Source organism: Ceratotherium simum, chromosome 30 (genome assembly GCF_057802395.1).
Source record: "Ceratotherium simum simum isolate JZ-2026a chromosome 30, ASM5780239v1, whole genome shotgun sequence".
NCBI classification, from domain to species: Eukaryota; Metazoa; Chordata; class Mammalia; order Perissodactyla; family Rhinocerotidae; genus Ceratotherium; species Ceratotherium simum.
The window spans coordinates 35131096-35151239 of NC_141929.1; the positions used below are offsets into that span (position 1 = coordinate 35131096).

Below are 20144 nucleotides of genomic sequence, written 5' to 3' on the forward strand. Positions count from 1 at the left end.
CACCAGGCTAGACAAGCCCTCTGAGTCACTGGGTCCACTATACTCAAGGTGGAACAGTTCTCCAGAACACCCCTGGCCTACTGTAGCTTGGTTACCCCCTGTGATGGGAAGCTCATCCCCTGAGATGGAGTCCACTCCTGGTGAGGCAATCCCTCCTATGACTGAGCAGCTCTGACCAGGACAAGTTCTTCCTAGTGTGGCACCTGAACTTGCCTCTGTCAAGTTCTAGACCATTGATTGTCCATGCATGGGGTCACCTGGGAGGCTTGGGAGGCTCTTAAAATCTCATGGGTGTGGGCATGGGCACTGGTGTTTTATTTAAGCTTTCCACCTGATCAAATATGCAGCCAGGATAGAGAGCCACAGCCTTAAATCTTACACTTGGGTCTCCCCTTAGTGGCCACCACTTCCAGGAAGCCTGTCTTGACCACTGGAGGCTGGGCTAGGCACTCCCCAGCACCACCCACCCCACCCCCTGCAGCCCTCTTCAAAGCACAGAGCTAGTAGGCCGGGAGCAACCTGAGGGCAGGCCCGAGGCCCCATGTGAGCTCAGCGCTCCCACCAGCAGGTCTCAGGAGCATTTGGTAAATTAATGAATAACTGAGGCCCCTCTCCCGTTGATACACACACAGACACATACAGTCACACACACATGCACGTACACACATGCGCACACACACACTCTCACACACCCCGAGCTGGCTGCTGCTCACAAAGGCATACAGTGAGACCCCAGCCCAGCCCTGCCTGCCCTCCAGACCTCTCTCCCCTCGGCTAGACCCTGGACCCTCCTTGCCCAACGCCTTCCCCCACTTGGTACCCGCCATGCGCCCTAGGGTCCTCAGGTCATGTCCCACTCCTCACCTCCGCCCTCAAGTCCTTGCACAGCTGACCCTGTGACCTTGTCCCCCTGGTACTCTGTCCCATTCACAGGAAGCCAAGTTCATTCCAGGGGTACAGGGAGCTTTCTCTCTACTCCAGGCTTTTGCACATGCTGTTCCCTTTGCCTAGAACACTGCTCACTGGTCTCTTTCAGGTTTCTCAAACTTTAACATCCACGTGACTCACTTGGGATCTTGTTAAAAGGCAGACTCTGGGTGAGGCCTGCCATTCCAGTCCTCCCAAGCTCCCAGGGGAGCCCAAGCTGCCAGCCTTGTGTAGTAAAGCCACCTCCTCCTCCAGGCAGCCTTCCCGAGCCCTTCTGAGCTCCTGAGCCCCCCTGCATCCCCTGCATCCCCTGATGTATACTATCAGTCTCCCCCTCCCCAGCCTCACACTCTGGGGGACAGGATTCTGGCTGCCTTGGCCACCACTCGACATCCACCCTACCATGGGGCACTCAGAAGTGTCTGCTGACTGAATGCTAAAATTCAGCCAAGGCGCTGGGCACGCGACACCACTGGGATGCAATGGGAGGGGGCTCCTGACTTTACCAGGTGCAGAGGGGAAGGCGCTGGGCACAAGACACCACTGGGATGCAATGGGAGGGGGCTCCTGATTTTACCAGGTGCAGAGGGGAGGGGAGGCACAGGCTGGCAGGCTCACCTTGGCGATCTGGTCGAACTTGCCAAAGAGCTCGTTCAGCACCACCACCAACTCTTTGGGGGAACAGTCGCTGGCCAGCTGCGTGAAGCCCACGATATCAGCGTAGAGGATGCTGGGGGGGCAGTGGGAGGATCAGAGCCAGGACTCTGAAAGACGGGGCTGCAGGAGCCCAGGGACCATCCGTCCAGAGCCCCCGAGCGCCTGCCAGCCCTCACCTCATCACCCCTGCCACTCCTCAGCCTCCGCAGGAGTGGGAGAGAAGGTCCCAGCCATAAATACAAGTTAAAGCAAAACAGAGCAAACCCCGGAGTCTGCAGGGGCCCTTAAACCCCCGGCCCCCATCACTGCAGACGACTGAATGGTGGTCTCACAGGGGGAGGGGCAGAGCGCACGGGCTCCCCAGAACCTCCTGCTCCTTTCCTGTACCTGGATTTTCACCGTAGCACAGACTTCAGAACTGAACTCCCTGGTAAGATGCGACTCCACGCGCCCTGGAGCCAAGCTGCGTGCCCAGCCCTTTACACACATCCAGTGCTCGCACTACCCTCGCAAGACCCCCATTCTACAGAGGAGCACACTGAGGCTCAGAGAGCTTGAGACTTGCTGGGAAGTCAGAGCTGCAATCTGCACCCGAGCTCCCAGCTCCAAGCCTATGAGTTCTGAACCACAGCCCAGACAGGAGGCAGCGGGCCAGCCTCCACTGTAACGCTGAGCCTCTGGGCAGAGGCCCAGGGTGGGGCTCACAGCACATCTACAAGTCACCCAGGTTGGCACAGTCAAGATTCTGCAGCGGGGCCGCCCCGTGGCTTAGCGGTTAAGTGCGCGTGCTCCGCTGCTGGTGGCCCGGGTTCGGATCCCAGGCGCACAGCGACGCACTGCTTGTCCGGCCATGCTGAGGCCGCGTCCCACGTACAGCAACTGGAAGGATGTGCAACTATGACATACAACTATCTACTGGGGCTTTGGGGGAAAAAAATAAATAAATAAAATTTATAAAAAAAAGAAAAAGATTCTGCAGCGCCTTCGAAACAGCTGAAGACAGGTGTCAGGACTGGGGGCTTCGGGCAGTCACCGCGCCCCGGGGGCTTCACCTCCTCTTGGAGGTCCTGTGCCCCTTTGAGCATCATCTGAAAGGACCCCTTTCTTCCCAACAGTCATGTGTGTGCACAGAGTTTAACAATGTAGAGGGGTATCGGTTCTCCCCCAACACCAGTCTGATCTGATCCCACTCCCGGGGGAAACAGATGGGGAGACTGAGGCCCAGGGAGGGGCCTGGATTTACCTCCCCCCATCCCTCTGTGGGCTGGGGTCTGGGCCTCCAGACAGGAGGGCAGGGAGGCCGCCTGCCCGAGACCCCCTGGGAGACACTGCACACAGGCCCGGCCGGCCACCCACCTGACGTTCTGGTGCCGCTTGACGTAGAGGCTGTGGAAGTTGTTGTCGGGCATGTAGCGGCGGTCCCCACGCTCCTTGAGCCTCTCGATGATGGCTAGCTTCATGCCCATGGAGATGTGGGCCGGCAGCACCGACAGCAGCAGGTTCTCCTGGGCACCAGTGGGGGGCACAGCAGGGTGACGTCTACCTTCTCCACCCTCCTGCCCGCTCTGCCCATCTCTGCCCGCGCCCTCCATCTCTGCTGGCCTACACCCCCACCAACCCGGCCGGGCACATCCTTCTGTGTCCCCAGCCCCCCCTGAGGTGAGGCCTGCATGGGTGTCCAGCCATGCGTCCCACGCACACGCCGCTCAACGAGCATCTGCCATCCACGGAGAAAGGACACAGGGCGTGGGGCCTGGGAGACGGCTAGGGAGGCTGGGCAGGGGCCAGGCTGTGGCTCTCGGGGGATGCGGGGTGCCCACCTGCTGGCGCTTCTCGATGCGCAGCTTACGACGGATCTGGATGCACTTCACGGTGTAGGTGAAGAGGTCACGGGAGGCGTCCTGCATCTGGTACTTGTGGAAGGCGCCCGTGAGGTTCACGCACAGGAAGACGACAGCATCAGCCAGCAGCTGAGGGCGGGCCGAGGGCGGGCTCAGCATGCCGCCGGGCCCGGGCCCGTGCCCGTGCCCCTGCGGCACCAGCGCCCTTGGTGGGCTGGTGATGGCACCCCGCCCCATTCCCTGACCTCCAGCCCGCTCAGGTGGGCACCCTTCCTGGGGCAGGCAAGGAAACAGGCCCAGACAGGGCTGGTCCCCCAGTGGGTCGCTGTGACAACAGGACAGGCCTCAGGCCCTTCTCGGCATCTGCCGGTCACTGCCTGGTCCAGAAGGGCTTGGGCCCAGAGGCCAGAGAAGCCAGTCCTGGGGGAGGGAAGCCCTCTTTCCGAGAGGCAGGAGCACATCACCCTCAGAACCCAGAGCCTGAGGGGAGTGCCGAGGACAGTCACAGAAGGCACAGCGCCCCGCTGGCCCCCAGAGCTCTGGCCTCCACCCCTGGGAGTGGACCCCAGGCCCGGTCAGGAGGACAACACATCTCTAAGTCACCACTGATTATGAATGAGTTTCACTCACTCAACACAAAGACTCAAGAGAGGGCGCCCAGGGGTGCCCCCCACCCATCAGGACGGGTCTCTGCAGGTGAAACCTAGGGACAGGCCCTCCCCCTACAAGGGTGCACTGGGCCCGGGACGGAGGCCCGAGGCCAGGGCTCCCACGAGGGGCTGAGCCTCCGGGGTGCACAGGCCAGCAGAGGACAGGCCTCAGGGCAGGGTGCCTGCCCGAGGGTGGCTTTCCAGTGGATTCAGAGGAAGCCTGGCCTGAGACCATTTGTCTGGAAACACGCCTGGGCCTCTGGGACCAACTCAGTCAACCAGAGCCCCATGCCCCTCACCTGCAGCCCCAGGCTGACGCTGGGCTTCGTGAAGGCCCCCATGACAGCGCCGAGCACCAGGAGGTGGGAGGTGCTGGAGACAACCCCCACCACGACAGCTCCCTGCATGCTGAAGGGCAGCAGCGTGTACACCACGAAGACGACGAACAGGAAGAAGGGCACCTGCGGACAGGGCGCGGTGAGGCTGGGGCCCAGGACAAGCCCGAGACTGAACTGACATCGGGCCCCCGCAGCCCCTCATCTTCTGGGGATGGCCCCAGAAACCTGAATCCTGAGCCATTTGGCAGCCAGGCCAGGCCACCAGCGCCCTCTGTCCTCAGGTCAATCCCCACCCCTCCCCTGCGTGGTAAGAGACAGCGATAGAACACAATGGAATGAGAAGATGTCAGAATCTGCTTGTGAGTCAGGCCCAACATTATCATTACTCATCGTTTCCTATGAGCTGATTTAGGATCCGGGGCCAAGGCCTAGCCCCCAGGAGTGAGACTCCACGGCCCCGGGGACGCAGCGAGCTCCAGCCTGTGCCCACAGCCCCGTGGCTCTCCCTCCAAGGGAATGGTCAGGACGGGAAGGCTGGGGCAGGGCCTGCTCACCTGTTACCCAGCAGACAGCCCCACCGCCCCGTCCACCCTTCCAGCTGGCTGCTGCCATCCTGCCTGCCTCACACCGCCCCTTCTTCTGGGAACAGCGCCCTCCCCTGAGATGTCAGTCTACATGGCTTCCACGAGCCTCACCCCACCCCAGACTCGGGAGCGTCAGAGGACCAGCCCCACTTGTCAGAGGTACCACCCCTTGGCCATAGTGACCATCCAGGGCTGGGCCTCTGACCCAGGCCAGCCGATGAGCCTCAAGCTGGTTGAGAACGGGCTCTCTCTTTCAGCTGGGGTGGGCAAGCTGGTGGGAGGGCAGCCTGCCCCGACCTGGGGACGGCCTGCCCAGGAATGAAACCATGCGGAGGACAGCAGAGCTGAGAGAAATCAGAATCTGGCCATCCTGCTGGAGCCCCCCAACTGGGAAGGGACCATGGCCAGTACACCAAATGCAGGCCCATTCTCCGGAACGGACCTGATGCCCAGCAAGGGCAGGTGTCACCAGGCGCACAGCTGGCTGGAGGTGTCCAGCCCCCAGGCTCGCCGGGGTGCCCTGCCCTGTTACCTGCTCCCACGCGCAGGCCCCCTTGCTCTGGGCGTCGAACACCAACACGTAGCCCAGCGTCACAAGGCAGGCCCAGATGAGCAGTGCTGAGGCCCTGAGCCACCGCCGGACGAGGCACTCGACATACACCAGCACGTAGAGAGCCACGAACACGGCGAGCGTGAAGAATGCCGTCCCCAGGACAGCCTGGTGCCCGGAGGGGTCCTGGGTGGGGCAAACACACAGACATGCCACGGCTGTCCCCAGAGGGGCGTCACTTTCTCCAGAAAGCCTGCCAGGTTAGCCTGCCTAGCCTGCCCAGAGCAGTGTCACGTGTGGCTTCCTCCACGTCGGCAGTGTCTATGCTCCCTCTAAACACCATGTTCTTTGGTGTTAGAATCTGGTCTTTAGACCACCAAACACCTTCAGGCTTTGTGCTGTTGTCTCTGCTGGGGCTGCCTGCACCAGCACCGTCCCCCAGCCACCTACGGGGCCCCAGGCATCTTCCACAGCCCAGCCCTGAGATGCTCTCACTCCCCACCCCTGTCCCGGGTCCCAGGGTGCTCTGTGCCTACTGCAGGGGACAGGCACAAGAGCACAGGGGCAAAGCTTGGAAAGTCTCCTGGAGGAGAGGCCACTGCTCCTGACTCTTAAAGAATGAATGGAGGTTTCTGAGCAAATGATGAGTAAAGGCATCCCAGACAAGAAAGAAGGTGCTGGAGCTGAGATGACTCCTCAGGTGACACCAGGCGCTTGCAGGAAGGACGATTCACAGCTGGGACAGCACCTGGTTCCTCCCAGGGTCCCCTAAGCTCTGTGAGCACAGAGGCTGATCTGGGGGCTGCACACAGTAGGTACTCAATAAATATTTGCTGAATGCCAAAACAAATGTCCTGCGGTTTATATCCACAGAGACACAGGTAGCACTGACAGAGCACCTACTGGGTGCAGCCACGTTACACATATCACCCTGTCAACACCCTGCCGTCTCTGATGTCTTCTTCTACAGCTCTGCTATCCCATACAGTAGCCACTAGCCACATGCGGCCATTCAAAATTAAATTTACATTAATTAAAAATAAAACTAAAACTTCAGTTCCTCAGTCACACTAGCCACATTTCAAGTGCTCAGTAGCCACACACGGGTAGTGGTGTAGCAGGGTAAGGCCTACGTCAGAGACGATACTATGGACAGCTGTGTTGAGAAGGATTCTGAGACACAGCCAGGCTCCGTGGGGAGCAGTGCTGGGATTGATTCGTGATGTCTGCCATGGTACCAGAAGGGAAGCAGTGATACACAGGCCATCCCTAACCCAGGTCTTCAACAGAATCCAAGTTTTTTGTGGAAAAAAGTGAAGGTAATTCATTTGGTCAAATTAGGGTAATATCTAAAACCACCCTAGACCTCAAAATTGAAATAAAAAACCTGTCTTCCACCAGCCTAAATATCCTCCGTAGCACTTTACAGATGCAGAAACTCAGGCTTCGAAAGATAACAATGTGCCCAGGAGCTCACAAGTACAAAGTGTCAGAGCTGAGATCTGCACCCGGAGAAGCTTCCCCTGCCCACGGGCTGCCCTCACTCACCCCCTGGCTGAAAACGATGACGATGAGAGCGATGCAGGCGACGACAGCCACCACCAGGAGGGTGAGCAGCAGGGGCCCGTGCTGGCTGGTGAGGCGGTACTTCTCGTAGAGCGCATCCTGGTCCGGGCCCGCCTCACCCTCGTTGAGGAAGTAGCGCCCCTTGGCCGGCATCCTCCTCCCTTGGCACCCCCACCCGGCAGCCGACTCAAGAGACTCCACGGCCTGGGGAGCATCTGTCTGCCAACCCCCTGCCCTGTGGGCCTAGGCCTCTGGCCTCTCCAAGCCTGGCCGGCGCGTATGGGGAGGGGCCCCCTCGGCCTGCAGCTCCATGGGCAACGCTGGGTCTGAACTGCTGCAGCCACCAGGCCTTGCTCACTGCGCCGCCCGCGTCCTCCTTTGCATCCAGGCTGGGCTGACCAGACACACGGGGTCCTCAGCTCTGCAGAGACACAAAGCAGACCCAGATTTGAGCAGGACGGGCAGAGTCAGGGAAGGGCTGGCATCAGGGAAGAGCGGGGCCAGGCCTCAGAGCCCCTGGGTCTGATTCAACCAACCTGAACCTAACTTTTAGGTGCTGTTTAAAGCTTTGCTCACCCCAAGGTCATACAGCTGGACCTCTGTGTTTCCTAGAACTGTACTGTCCAACATGGTAGCCACTAACCACATGCGGCTATCTGAAATTAAATTTAAGTTGATTGAAAATGAAATTAAAAATTCAGTTTCTCAGTCATACCAGTCACATTTCACATACTCAACAGCCACACGTGGCTAGTGGCTATTATCCTGGGCAGCACAGATATAGGGCACTTCTGTCATCCAGAAACTTCTACTGGACAGCACTGCTCTAGAACTTTGTTTCACTGTCACATATGTGTCTCTGATCCATCAATGAACTCTTGTGTATGGTGTGAGGCAGGGATCAGGCTCATTTCTTTTTTCCAAGTGTACACTGAATTATCCCAGCAGCGTTTACTGAAGCCACAGTAACACCTTTCCTCCAGAATTTCAGTGACACCACCTTTGTGATAAGTCAGGTGACCATGCACGAGGGGTGTGTTTGCAGGCTTTTCTCTGTTCCAATGGTCCTTGTGCAAAGACCACATTCACTCAATTACTGGGGCCTTTTAGAGAGTCTTGTGTCTCAGACTCCCACGCCCGCTTCACCCAGAGCATCCTCCTTGCATTCATGTTATGTTAAGCTTCCACATAAGACTGCATTTTTTAAAAAGGGTCCGAAGTTCGCAAGCCCCACTTCATAGAAAAGGAACCTGAACCTCAGAGAGGGAACACAGAGGATCCTTTATGACAAAGTTGGGAGCAGACCCCAGGCTCAGCCCAGACGGGCTCCCTCTTTCCCCAGCACCACTCATTCATTTGCTTGTTCAATTATTCCAAAAAGCTTGTTAATCATGCCACACCAGGCCCACTACACCTCCTGTGTGCCAGGCTGGCTCTCTCTCCCTGGGGCTCCCTGTCCCCAAAGAGAGAAATTTACCAAAGAGTGTGCAACCCCTAGATGCAGCAACTGGGGCTGGGGGCAGCTGCCATCTTCCCAGCAGGAACCCCGTATCAAGGAAGCAACCCCGTATCTCCTGGACCGGGAGTCCAGGCCCCTGACGTCCTCCAGGCCTGCCTCAGGGGTTGGAGCCAGGACACGCAGGTGGCAGAGGGCAGGGAGCTGGAGGATGGGAAGGCCTGGAGCAGTCGTGAAGGGCACAAATGGCTCCCAGCAGAAGTTGCAAGAGAAAGGCAGTCCAGAGCCCCCAGAGGCAGAAGAGCAGGGGACCCGGAGTTCACTGAGTCTGAGTGAAGCCCCCCCATGAGCGCCCGCTGCCGTGAGGACCCTGCGCCCACTGCGGATCCAGGAGCCACCTCAGGCACCACTTCCTCTGGGAGCTCCTGTTCTACAAACCCCAGGGACACCATGGGAAAACCACATAGTTGAGGGTGGAGACAGGGGCTGTCTGCCAGGGGCCCTGCCTCCTCTGCTCCGTCCGGGCCCAGGCAGGGGCCCACAAGCCTCGGCACCTGTTTAACCGGGGCACCCTGCAGGGCTTGGGTCCAGGGCTCCCAAAGTGCCCCATGTGCTTAGACAACCTGCAATCGGATTCTACACGAAATACCCAGTTTTAAACACTGGCAACTAATTTAAAAATTTTTGAGTGGTGCAGCCAACTAGTTTGCAATCTTTAAATCTTTTTTTTTTTTTTAAAGATTTTATTTATTCATTTTTTTCCCCCCAAAGCCCCAGTAGACAGTTGTATGTCGTAGGTTCACATCCTTCTAGTTGCTGTACGTGGGACTCGGCCTCGCGTTGGACGGAGAAGTGGTGCCCCGGGGTGCGCCCGGGATCCGAACCCGGGCCGCCAGCATCAGAGCGCACGCCCTCAACCGCCAAGCCACGGAGCCGGCCCATGCAATCTTTAAATCTAAAGTAAGCAGTCTTAGCCAAGAATACTCTACCCAGCAAGGTTAACATTCAAAATGGAAGAAGAGATCAAAAATTTCCCAGACCAGCAAAAATTAAAGGAGTTTGTCACCAAGAAACCGGTACTACAAGAAATGTTAAAGGGACTGATTTAAGGGGAAAAGAGAGGACCACAAATAGGAAAAATTATCTATTTCCATGATAAGAACGTAACGGATACAAATGCACAAAAAAGAGATTAGATACGATATCAAAAACATAAAAGGAGGGAGGAGGGGAGTTAAAGAGTACAGCTTTCAGACAGAGGTCAAACTAAAGTGATCATCAATTCTGTATAGAAGAAGAAAGGAACAGAGAAGAACTACTAGAACACTGAGAAAAAAAAAAAGTTAAAAAATGGCAGTAAGTACATACTTATCAATAGCTACTTTAAACGTCAATGGACTAAATGCTCCAATTAAAAGGCATAGGGTGGCTGACTGCATAAAAAAACAAGACCCATATATATGCTGCATACAAGAGACACACTTCAGACCTAAAGACACAAACTGAAAGTGAAGGGATGGAAAAAGATACTCCATGCAAATGGCAATGAAAAGAAAGCTGGGGTAGCAGTACTCATATTAGACAAAATAGACTTTAAAACAAAAACTGTAAAAAGAGACAAAGAAGGGCATTACATAATGATCAAGAGAACAATCCAACAAGAGGATATAACACTTGTAAATATCTACGCACCCAATGTAGGTGCACCTAAATATATAAAGCAATTATTAACAGACATAAAAACAGAAATAGACAGTAACACAATAACAGTAGGGACCTTTAACACTCCACTTACACCAACGGATAGATCATCCAAACAGAAGATCAATAAGGAAACATTGGCCTTAAATGACACACTAGAACAGATGGACCTAGTAGATATATACAGACCATTCCATCCAAAAACCGAAGAATACACGTTCTTTTCAAATGCACATGGAACATTCTCCAGGATTGATCACATATTAGGCCACAAAACAAGTCTCCATAAATTTAAGAAGATTGAAATAATACCAAGCATCTTTTCAGACCACAACGGTATGAAACTAGAAATCAACTACAGGAAGAAAATAAGAAAAGCCACAAATACATGGAGATTAAACAAAATGCTACTGAACAACGACTGGGTTAATGAAGAAATCAAAGAAGAAATCAAAAAATACCTGGAGACAAATGAAAATGAAAATACAACATGCCAGAATTTATGGGATACAGCAAAAGCGGTTCTAAGAGGGAAGTTTATAGCGATACAGGCCTACCTCAACAAACAAGAAAAATCTCAAATAAACAATCTAACAATGCACCTAAAGGAACTGGAAAAAGAAGAACAAACAAAGCCCAAAATCAGTAGAAGAAGGGAAATAATAAAAATCAGAGCAGAAATAAATGAAATAGAGACCAAAAAAACAATAGAAAAAATTAATAAAACCAAGAGCTGGTTCTTTGAAAAGATCAACAAAATTGACAAACCTTTAGCTAGACTCACCAAGAAAAAAAGAGAGAAGGCACGAATAAGTAAAATCAGAAATGAAAGAGGAGAGGTTACAACAGACACCTCAGAAATACAAAAGATTATAAGAGAATACTATGAAAAGCTATATGCCAACCAATTCGACAATCTGGAAGAAATGGATAAATTCTTAGAATCATACAACCTTCCACAACTGGATCAAGAAGAAGTAGAGAATTTGAATAGACCAATCACCAGTAAGGAGATCAAAACAGTAATCACAAACTTCCCAAAAATAAAAGTCCAGGACCAGACGGCTTCCCTGCTGAATTCTACCAAACATTCAAAGAAGACTTAATACCTATCCTTCTCTAACACTTCCAAAAAATTGAGGAGGGGGGGAAGCTCCCTAACTCATTCTACGAAGCTGACATTACCCTGATACCAAAACCAGACAAGGACAACACAAGAAAAGAAAATTACAGGCCAATATCACTGACGAACATCGATGCAAAAATCCTCAACAAAATACTAGCAAATCGCATACAACAATACGTTAAAAAGATTATACACCATGATCAAGTGGGATTTATTCCAGGTATGCAGGGATGGTTTAACATTCGCAAATCAATCAACGTAATACACCATGTTAATAAAATGAAGAATAAAAATCACATGATCATCTCAATAGATGCAGAGAAAGCATTTGACAAGATACAGCATCCATTTATGATAAAAACTCTGAATAAAATTGGTATAGAAGGAAAGTACCTCAACATAGTAAAGGCCATATATGAGAAACCCACAGCTAATATCATCCTCAATGGTGAAAAACTGAAAGCTATCCCTCTAAGAACAGGAACCAGACAAGGATGCCCACTGTCACCACTCCTATTTAACATAGTATTGGAAGTCCTAGCCAGAGCAATCAGGCAAGAGGAAGAAATAAAAGGGATCCAAATTGGAAAGGAAGAAGCGAAACTGTCACTATTTGCAGATGACATGATTTTATATATAGAAAACCCTAAAGAATCCACCAGAAAACTTTTAGAAGTAATAAACGAATATGGTAAAGTTGCAGGATACAAAATCAACATACATGGGCCGGCCCCGTGGCTTAACGGTTAAGTGCATGCGCTCGGCTGCCGGCGGCCCGGGTTCGGATCCCGGGTGTCAACCGACGCACCGCTCCTCCGGCCATGCTGAGGCTGCGTCCCACATACAGCAACCAGAAGGATGTGCAGCTATGACAGACAACTATCCACTGGGGCTTTGGGGGAAAAATAAATAAATAAAATCTTTAAAAAAAAAAAAATCAACATACAAAAATCAGTTGCATTTCTGTACACTAACAATGAAGTAGCAGAAAAAGAAATTAAGAATACCATCCCATTTACAATTGCAACAAAAAGAATAAAATACCTAGGAATAAACTTAACCAAAGAGGTGAAAGATCTGTACACCGAAAACTATAAAACATTTCTGAAAGAAATTGAAGAAGACACAAAGAAATGGAAAGATATTCCGTGCTCCTGGATTGGAAGAATTAACATAGTTAAGATGTCCATACTTCCTAAAGCAATCTATAGATTCAATGCAATCCCTATCAAAGTTCCAACAACATTTTTCACAGAAATAGAACAAAGAATCCTAAAATTTATATGGAACAATAAAAGACCCCGAATAGCTAAAGGAATCCTGAGAAAAAAGAACAAAGCTGGAGGTATCACACTCCCTGATTTCAAAATATACTACAAAGCTATAGTAACCAAAACAGCATGGTACTGGCACAAAAACAGACACACAGATCTATGGAATAGAATCGAAAGCCCAGAAATAAACCCACACATCTATGGACAGCTAATCTTTGACAAAGGAGCCAAGAACATACAATGGGGAAAAGAAAGTCTCTTCAACAAATGGTGTTGGGAAAACTGGATAGCCACATGCAAAAAAATGAAAGTAGACCCTTACCTTACACCATACACAAAAATTAACTCCAAATGGATTAAAGACTTGAATGTAAGACCTGAAACTATGAAACTTCTAGAAGAAAACATAGGCAGTACGCTCTTCGACATCGGTCTTAGCAACATCTTTTCAAACACCATGTCTGACCGGGCAAGAGAAACAATAGAAAAAATAAACAAATGGGACTACATCAAACTAAAAAGCTTCTGCACAGCAAAGGAAACCATCAACAAAACGAAAAGACAACCTAACAATTGGGAGAAGATATTTGCAAACCATACATCTGATAAGGGGTTAATCTCCAAAATATATAAAGAACTCATGCACCTCAACAACAAAAAAACTACCAACCCAATTAAAAAATGGGCAAAAGACCTGAACAGATATTTCTCCAAAGAAGATATACAGATGGCCAACAGGCACATGAAAAGATGTTCAAAATCACTAACTATCAGGGAAATGCAAATCAAAACTACAAAGAGATATCACCTCACGCCCGTCAGAATGGCTATAATTAACAAGACAGGAAACAACATGTGTTGGAGAGGATGTGGAGAGAAGGGAACTCTCATACACTGCTGGTGGGAGTGCAAACTGGTGCAGCCACTATGGAAAACAGTATGGAGATTCCTCAAAAAATCAAGGATAGAACTACCATATGATCCAGCTATTCCACTGCTGGGTATTTATCCAAAGAACTTGAAAATACCATTGCATAAAGATACATGCACCCCTGTGTTCATTGCAGCGTTATTCACAATAGCCAAGACTTGGAAGCAACCTAGGTGCCCATCAAGGGACGAATGGATAAAGAAGATGTGGTATATATACACAATGGAATACTACTCAGCCATAAGAAACGATGAAATCCAGCCATTTGTGACAACATGGATGGACATTGAGGGTATAATGCAAAGTGAAATAAGTCAGAGGGAGACGGTCAAATACCGTATGATTTCCCTCATTAAGTAGTAGATAATAACAACAATAGACAAACACATAGGGACAGAGATTGGATTGGTGGTTACCAGAGGGGAAGGGGGGAGGGAGGAGGGCGAAAGGGATAATTCGGTACATGTGTGTGGTGATGGGTTGTAATTAGTATTTTGGTGGTGAACATGATGTAATCTATGCAGAAATAGACGTATAATGATGTACACCTGAAATTTTTACAATGTTATAAACCAATGTTACTGCAATAAACAAAAAATTAAAATAAATAAATAAATAAATAAAGCAAGCAGTCTTTATTCCACAAGAGGCATTTTTTGAGTACTAGCCATACGTGCCCAGCCCTGTGCTATAGGGTTTGCAAAACAAGATAAGGTCCCTGCCCTGAGAAGCCCCCAATCCAGGGCCCCCTAAAACAGCCATCTGTGGTCCTAATAGCAGCAACGCTGTCACGCCAGGGGCCTGCACACACATCCACTCTCACCTTCATAACCCACTAAGGCCAAGGTGTTACAGCCATTTTACAGACAGGCAACTGAGCCCAGAGAGGTAGAGTGGCTTGCCTAAGATCACACAGCTGGAGCTGGTTGGTAGAACGGCTGGGATTCAAACCCAGGTCTGCCAGCTCCCAAACCAGGGCTCCTCGGGCCGCCTTGCTGTCTCGCCGAACTGAGAGAGGCTTCCCCCCGAGCTCCTTACAGCAGTAGGCAGCTCCTGGAGACTGAACCAGCTGCCACACGTACATACAACGCTGCCTGTCCCTCTGGCCTGGTGCCAAACACCGGTGCACCAGGGCTGCCGGGGCGAGAAACCCCAAACACCAAGGGGCCGGGGCAACTCCCCGCCACTGCTCCATCCCCCAGGAAAAGCCCCCAGACCAGAGCTGTGAGCAGCCAGCATACGCAGACACCCGCACACACACCCCGCGGCGCCTTGCACCCCAGACCCTGACCTGCCCTTCCAGGTGCACAAAGCTGGGCTGAGCCAGGCACAGAGACAGAGATTCCCCAGGGCGCGTGGGAACCCAGGGTTGGTAAATGCCCCTGTCAGGCATCTAAATAGGCCACCTCCTGGGCAACGGCAGGCGGGGGAGGAGGCACAATGGACAGCACTGGGGACGGGGACTTGGGCCATCCAGGGACCTCGTCCAGCCCCTGGAACACACGGGCAGTGCAAGGCAAGGCTGGGGTTGGGAGGAGAGCCTGCATTTCTCTCTCCTGAGAGACAGCCAGGAACCTACCACCGGGGTCACCAGAGGCCAGCTCCTCTCCAGGAGCCACCCCCCAAATCCAGACCCAGAGGCCCCTCTGCCAGGGAAGGCTTCAAGGCCCCTCTCTCCAGTGCCCAGTTCTCCTGCCGTCGCTGACTCAGCTGGAACCAGAGGCCCCTCAGAGGCCCTGATGAAGGAACTCCTTTGCCACGTCTCCAAAAAATGACCCTGCAGCCGCAGCCTCAGCTTGCACACCTCAGTGACGGGGAGCTCATCACCTTTCAGGGCAGGCACTCCTCCTGGCTGTAAGTCCTACCTCACGTCAAGCCAAGCTCTGCCTCCCTACCCCTCCTGCAATCCCACCCCACTGGTCCTGTCTGAACTCCAGACACCAAGAGCAGAGATATGCATGTGGGAGAGTCAAGGCCCCTTCACCTGGAAGGCCTAGAGTCTCAGGGGTCCCTCACTGTCATTCACATTTCACTAGCACTCTGGTGGGGGTGCAGGAGGAGGAGCCCCATTTTACAGAGCAGCCCCACTCTGGGGGGAGGGTGTTTCTCGCTTCTGCAGGGCACTGTCCTCTCCCCAGCTCCCAGGCCCCTGGTTCAGGAGCCACACGACCCAGGTCTGCCTAATCAGCATAGTCTCTCCCAAACCCCAGTGACTGGTTTAAGGATGAGCATGTGACCAAAATCATCTCAGTGAGAATCCTCTTTGGGACTTCTGCTGACTCATGGGAAAGAGGTGCTCTCTTTGCTGGTGGCCTGGAGCTGCTGGCAGCCACCCGAGCCACCACAAGGAGACAGCCCACCCGAGAACGGAGCTAACATGGAGAACTGGAGAGACCTAGAGACCTGAAAATACCCCCTGGGCCCCTGGATCCAGCTCTGCCTGAAGCTCAAGCCAGCTCCGGATACCTTAATCGCAGGAGACAATCAGGGCCCCTTTCAGCCAAAAGCAGTTTGAGTTCTATCACTTGCAACCAGAGTCCCAAGGTCCATGTCAGGCCTCTCGCCCCAGTTTGCTGTGTCCAGGAGGCCCTCATGGCCCCTTGATGGGTCCAGGGTCAGGGGAGAGGGTCCCACTTAGCTCAGAGGTGAAAGTGGGCCCCTGCAGACACAGCCAGTCCTGGCAAAGACTTCCTCTGGAAGGGGGCTGGGCCAGGGAGGGGAACCCCCCCATACCTCTGTCACCATGTCCCAGAGTGCAGAGTCCAGGCCCAGCCAGGCTGCAGAGGACCCAGGGCAGCAGGGAAGCAGGAGGCCCAGGGCTGCAGGAGGCTGGGTTGGGGGCGCTCCCCACATCCTCTCCAGTGGCTTCCAGAGACTCCTCCCCTGCAGGGGGAATTAGGGAGCCCGGGGCGTACTTAGGTTGAAACAGACTCCAGGGGTACCGCCTCCTCCCCTGAAGCGATGGGCTCTGCTGGGCTCTGCGGGGGGGACACGAAACAAAACCTGTTGAGCACTTACTGCCTGCAGTGCTGGGCAGTAAGTCATACTTACCTGCCCTTCAGGTAAGTATGACTACTGCTTCCATTTTATGCATGTGGGAACTGAGGTACAGAGAAGTTCAGTCATTCACCCAAAGTCACACAGCTAGTAAAAGAGAGCTGGGATTTGAACACAGGCCATCCAGGGTCCATCTCTCATCCTGCCCACCACCCGCACAGTGCTGACATCCGCAGAGCCCAAAACATCTCAAAATGCCAACCCCTTCCTGCTCTCCCCCGTCCAGAACCCGGACAGACAGTGGGGGGCAAAGAAGACCCCATCAAGGTCCCTCCCTCTGTCTTGCAAAAGCAAAGTCAGGGACTCTTCTCTCAGCCAGCAAGATCCCAGAGGGCCTCTTCCTCCAGGAAGCCCTCTGAGCTACACCACACACAGCCTCTTCTCCCTTCCCTGCAACCGAGGCAGGACTGTGGTCTCCTTGCCAAATACCGACTGTCGGGGGGTCCAGGCTCTCAACTAGAAGAGCTGCTGGAAATCAGAGGCTGGGGCCTCAAATTATGACTGCAGGACCGGCACTCAGGGGGCTCAGGAAACTCGTCCCCAGAGGACCTGGCTGATCTGGCAGCGCCCTCAGCCCTACCACACCCCAGGGAGTCCTAGACCACCCCCAGCTTACACAGACACAGTCGGAGCACCCACTTCCTCACCCAAGCGGTACTGGCAGGAACCCCAGCTCAGCTTCCTCTGGCCCAGCCCTGCAGGCCCGGAGCTGCACAGGGCCCGGCGGCCTCAGAAAGGGGAAGTGGGGGCCTGGGGCAGAGGGGGGCGGGCAGGCCTGAGGAGCGGAGAGGCCCCACTCGGGCCAGTTCCTGCGCCCAGCCGCACACAGGCGCCCACACAGCTGCAGCCGAGAGCCCACGAGCGGGGTGTCACCTCCGGGGCCCACTCCCAGGCGCTCCCTCGGTGGCTGGGTGGGAGCGGGTCTGCCTTTGCTGAGGCAGTCTGACACTAACGCCACCTCCCTCAGCAGCCCCGGGCCTTCGTGAAGGAGCGCCAGCGGCTACTTTGCCCGGCACAGGCCTGGCCCGAAGGGGCACCCAGGCAACCTTGTGGACTGAGGGATTCCAGTCTGGCTGGCATTCAAGCCCTCCCCTCCGCCAGCACCAGCCCCACAGCGGCCTCTCCATCCCCCAGGGCCCGGCAGCCCTCAGGCCTCTCTGTGCCTCTGCTCACACGGGGCCTGACCTCCCTCCCCCTTCCTTCTCTCCCCAGACTCCTGCCAACGTTCCATCTGTCAAACGTCCCAGCGCCGGCCTCACCACACTGCTTTGCTAGGATCTGTGTCTGCGTCCTGCAGCTGGGCCCCGGCAGATGCATGTGGGTGGAAGGATGGACGGATGGATGGATGATGGATGGAGGGATGGAGGGATGGAAGGAGGGATGGACGGATGGATGGATGATGGTTGGAGGGAGGAAGGCATGGATAGAGGGAGGGAGGGTGGGAGGGAGGCATGGATGGATGCATGGACAGACGGGTAAACCAACAGCTGCCCAACCAGCTTTCCGGAACCAGCAGAAAGCTGGGGAAAGCAAGCAGGGCAGCCTTGGTGAGGAAGGAGGGGCAGCCTCCAGGACAGAAGGAGATGAAAAGAGATGGGGAAAGGGTCTCGCTCAGATAAACGGCCGTGCCCACCGCCCCACGCCTCCCCCAGCTGGCCGTGCCCGGGAGGGAGCAGGCCTGGGCTCAAATCCCAGCTCTGCCACCACCGGGGAGGAGAGGCAGTCGCCTCACACTCCGGGCCGCAGTCTCCTCATCGGGAAACTGGGGTGCTGACACCCAAGCTGGGGGAGAGGGAGGCACAGGTCATGAGGGCCAACAGGCCGAGTCTGCAGGGACAAAACGGCAATGAGCCCCAAAAGGAGGAGGAACGCTCAGTCCCCAGAGCTGACGAAGCCCCGTCACGGGGTCCAATCGGGACAGAGGTGAGAAGGGGGCAGGGCCCCAAGGACCCTCCTCGTCATCTCCCCACCTCCTGGTGACAGCCTGCAAAGCCACCAGGCCGGTCAAAAGCCAAAGTGCCCCAGTGATGCGAGCCCCCAGCCAGCCCTGTGCCCCTGCGCGCTCCCCGAGAACGCCCAGGCGGACTCACCCCAGGGACCACAGGCTGCCCACCGGTCCTGGGGTCCCAAGACCCGCGCTCCAGTCCCCGCTCCACCACCAACCTGCTCTGTGACCCTGGGAAGTCCCTTGCCCGATCTGGGCCTCGGTTTCCCCTCTTGCAAAGCAGTGGTGATATCCGACCTCTGAGGCGCAGCTCTGGGCTGAGCCGGCAGTGGAAGCGGAACCGTAAAACGGAAAGGACACGGTACCGAGGAAGAGCTGCAGGGGACAGCCTGGTGTTGCCACCAGGCCCCAGAGGGCTCGCCTGTTCTCTGTGGCTGAACCGCCCGTCCACTTTCCTGGGGGTTAAGCGTTACCTTAGTCAGTCTCTCCTTTAACATGCAAACACCCTGTTCACGCCTCACCCCCAAGGCTTCGGCTGCCCGGATAATAAATTCCTGTGATAGTTAGTGATCGCCTGGGAAGCGTTTGTCCATTCATGCATTCATTCCTTCAACAGATGTGCACCGGCACCTTCTGGGTACCAGGCACCAGGCCGGGTGCCAAGAGGAAACTCCACTGTGGGCACAGGTTCCCAGAAGGCAGAGACCTCTGTGTCCCCCTCCCCCAGGTGTCTGCAAAGGCTCTGCACACAGTGGATGTTCAGGTGACAGTGTTTATTAACTGACTAACCAATCAACCAGGCTCCCCTTGGGAAAGAAAAGCAGCGCTTTCCTCTACTCTTGCCTGAAATTCCACCATTAGTTATTCATTCCTTTACCCTGCCCTCACAAGGCTTGCCCTTTAGAGAGGAAACAATTTTCACACCCATGTTTCGCACATTTCTGCTCCCGTTGCCCTTGATAAGGAAGAACAGAAAGGGGAAGCCTAGCTGGCCTTTGGGGACCTCACGCGGTGCTAGTTCTGCCCAGGATGGCAGCACAGTGGCTTCATGCTTTGCCCAGGGCCCCACCCAGACAGTGGGTCCAACGGTGACAGCAGAGAGGCATGACCGGGGTTGGGAGGCATGACCGGGGTTGGGAGGCATGACCGGGGTTGGGAGGTGGGAGGAGAGACCCATTTCACAAACCCGCGGGCGGATATACCCCAGAGGAACCGTGTCCTGGAGGGGGCAAGAAGGATATGGTTCAAGTCTTAACTCGTGCACGGCCAGTAGCCTGTTTAAAGAGGCAGCACAGACCAGAGGAGAGTGAGCAAACTGGATTCATAACTTATACCAGGACGACTTCCAGAGAGAGCAGGAAACCATGAAAGAATTCTCATGTAATACTGTAGTGGATAAGTACTTTCTTTTTTTTTTTTTTTTAATAATTTTATTTATTTTTTTCCCCCAAAGCCCCAGTAGATAGTTGTACGTCATAGTTGCACAGCCTTCTAGTTGGTGTATGTGGGACGCGGCCTCAGCATGGACAGAGAAGCAGTGC

General features: G+C 53.9%; 1 protein-coding gene across 6 annotated transcripts in view; it reads right to left on the reverse strand.

Moving 5' to 3' along the window:
• The window catches only part of ADCY7 (adenylate cyclase 7), a 64221-nt gene that overhangs the window by 20690 nt on the left and 23387 nt on the right, over positions 1-20144 (reverse strand). For all 6 annotated transcript variants that reach the window (XM_087420282.1, XM_087420280.1, XM_087420281.1 and 3 more), the window contains exons 2-7: positions 7096-7534; positions 5530-5733; positions 4375-4536; positions 3405-3554; positions 2941-3089; positions 1546-1657 (exon numbers count right to left, since the gene is read on the reverse strand). In XM_087420282.1, the coding sequence (XP_087276408.1) occupies positions 1546-1657; positions 2941-3089; positions 3405-3554; positions 4375-4536; positions 5530-5733; positions 7096-7266 (948 nt within the window). In that variant the 5' untranslated portion in view covers positions 7267-7534. The remainder of the gene's footprint in view (positions 1-1545; positions 1658-2940; positions 3090-3404; positions 3555-4374; positions 4537-5529; positions 5734-7095; positions 7535-20144) is intronic.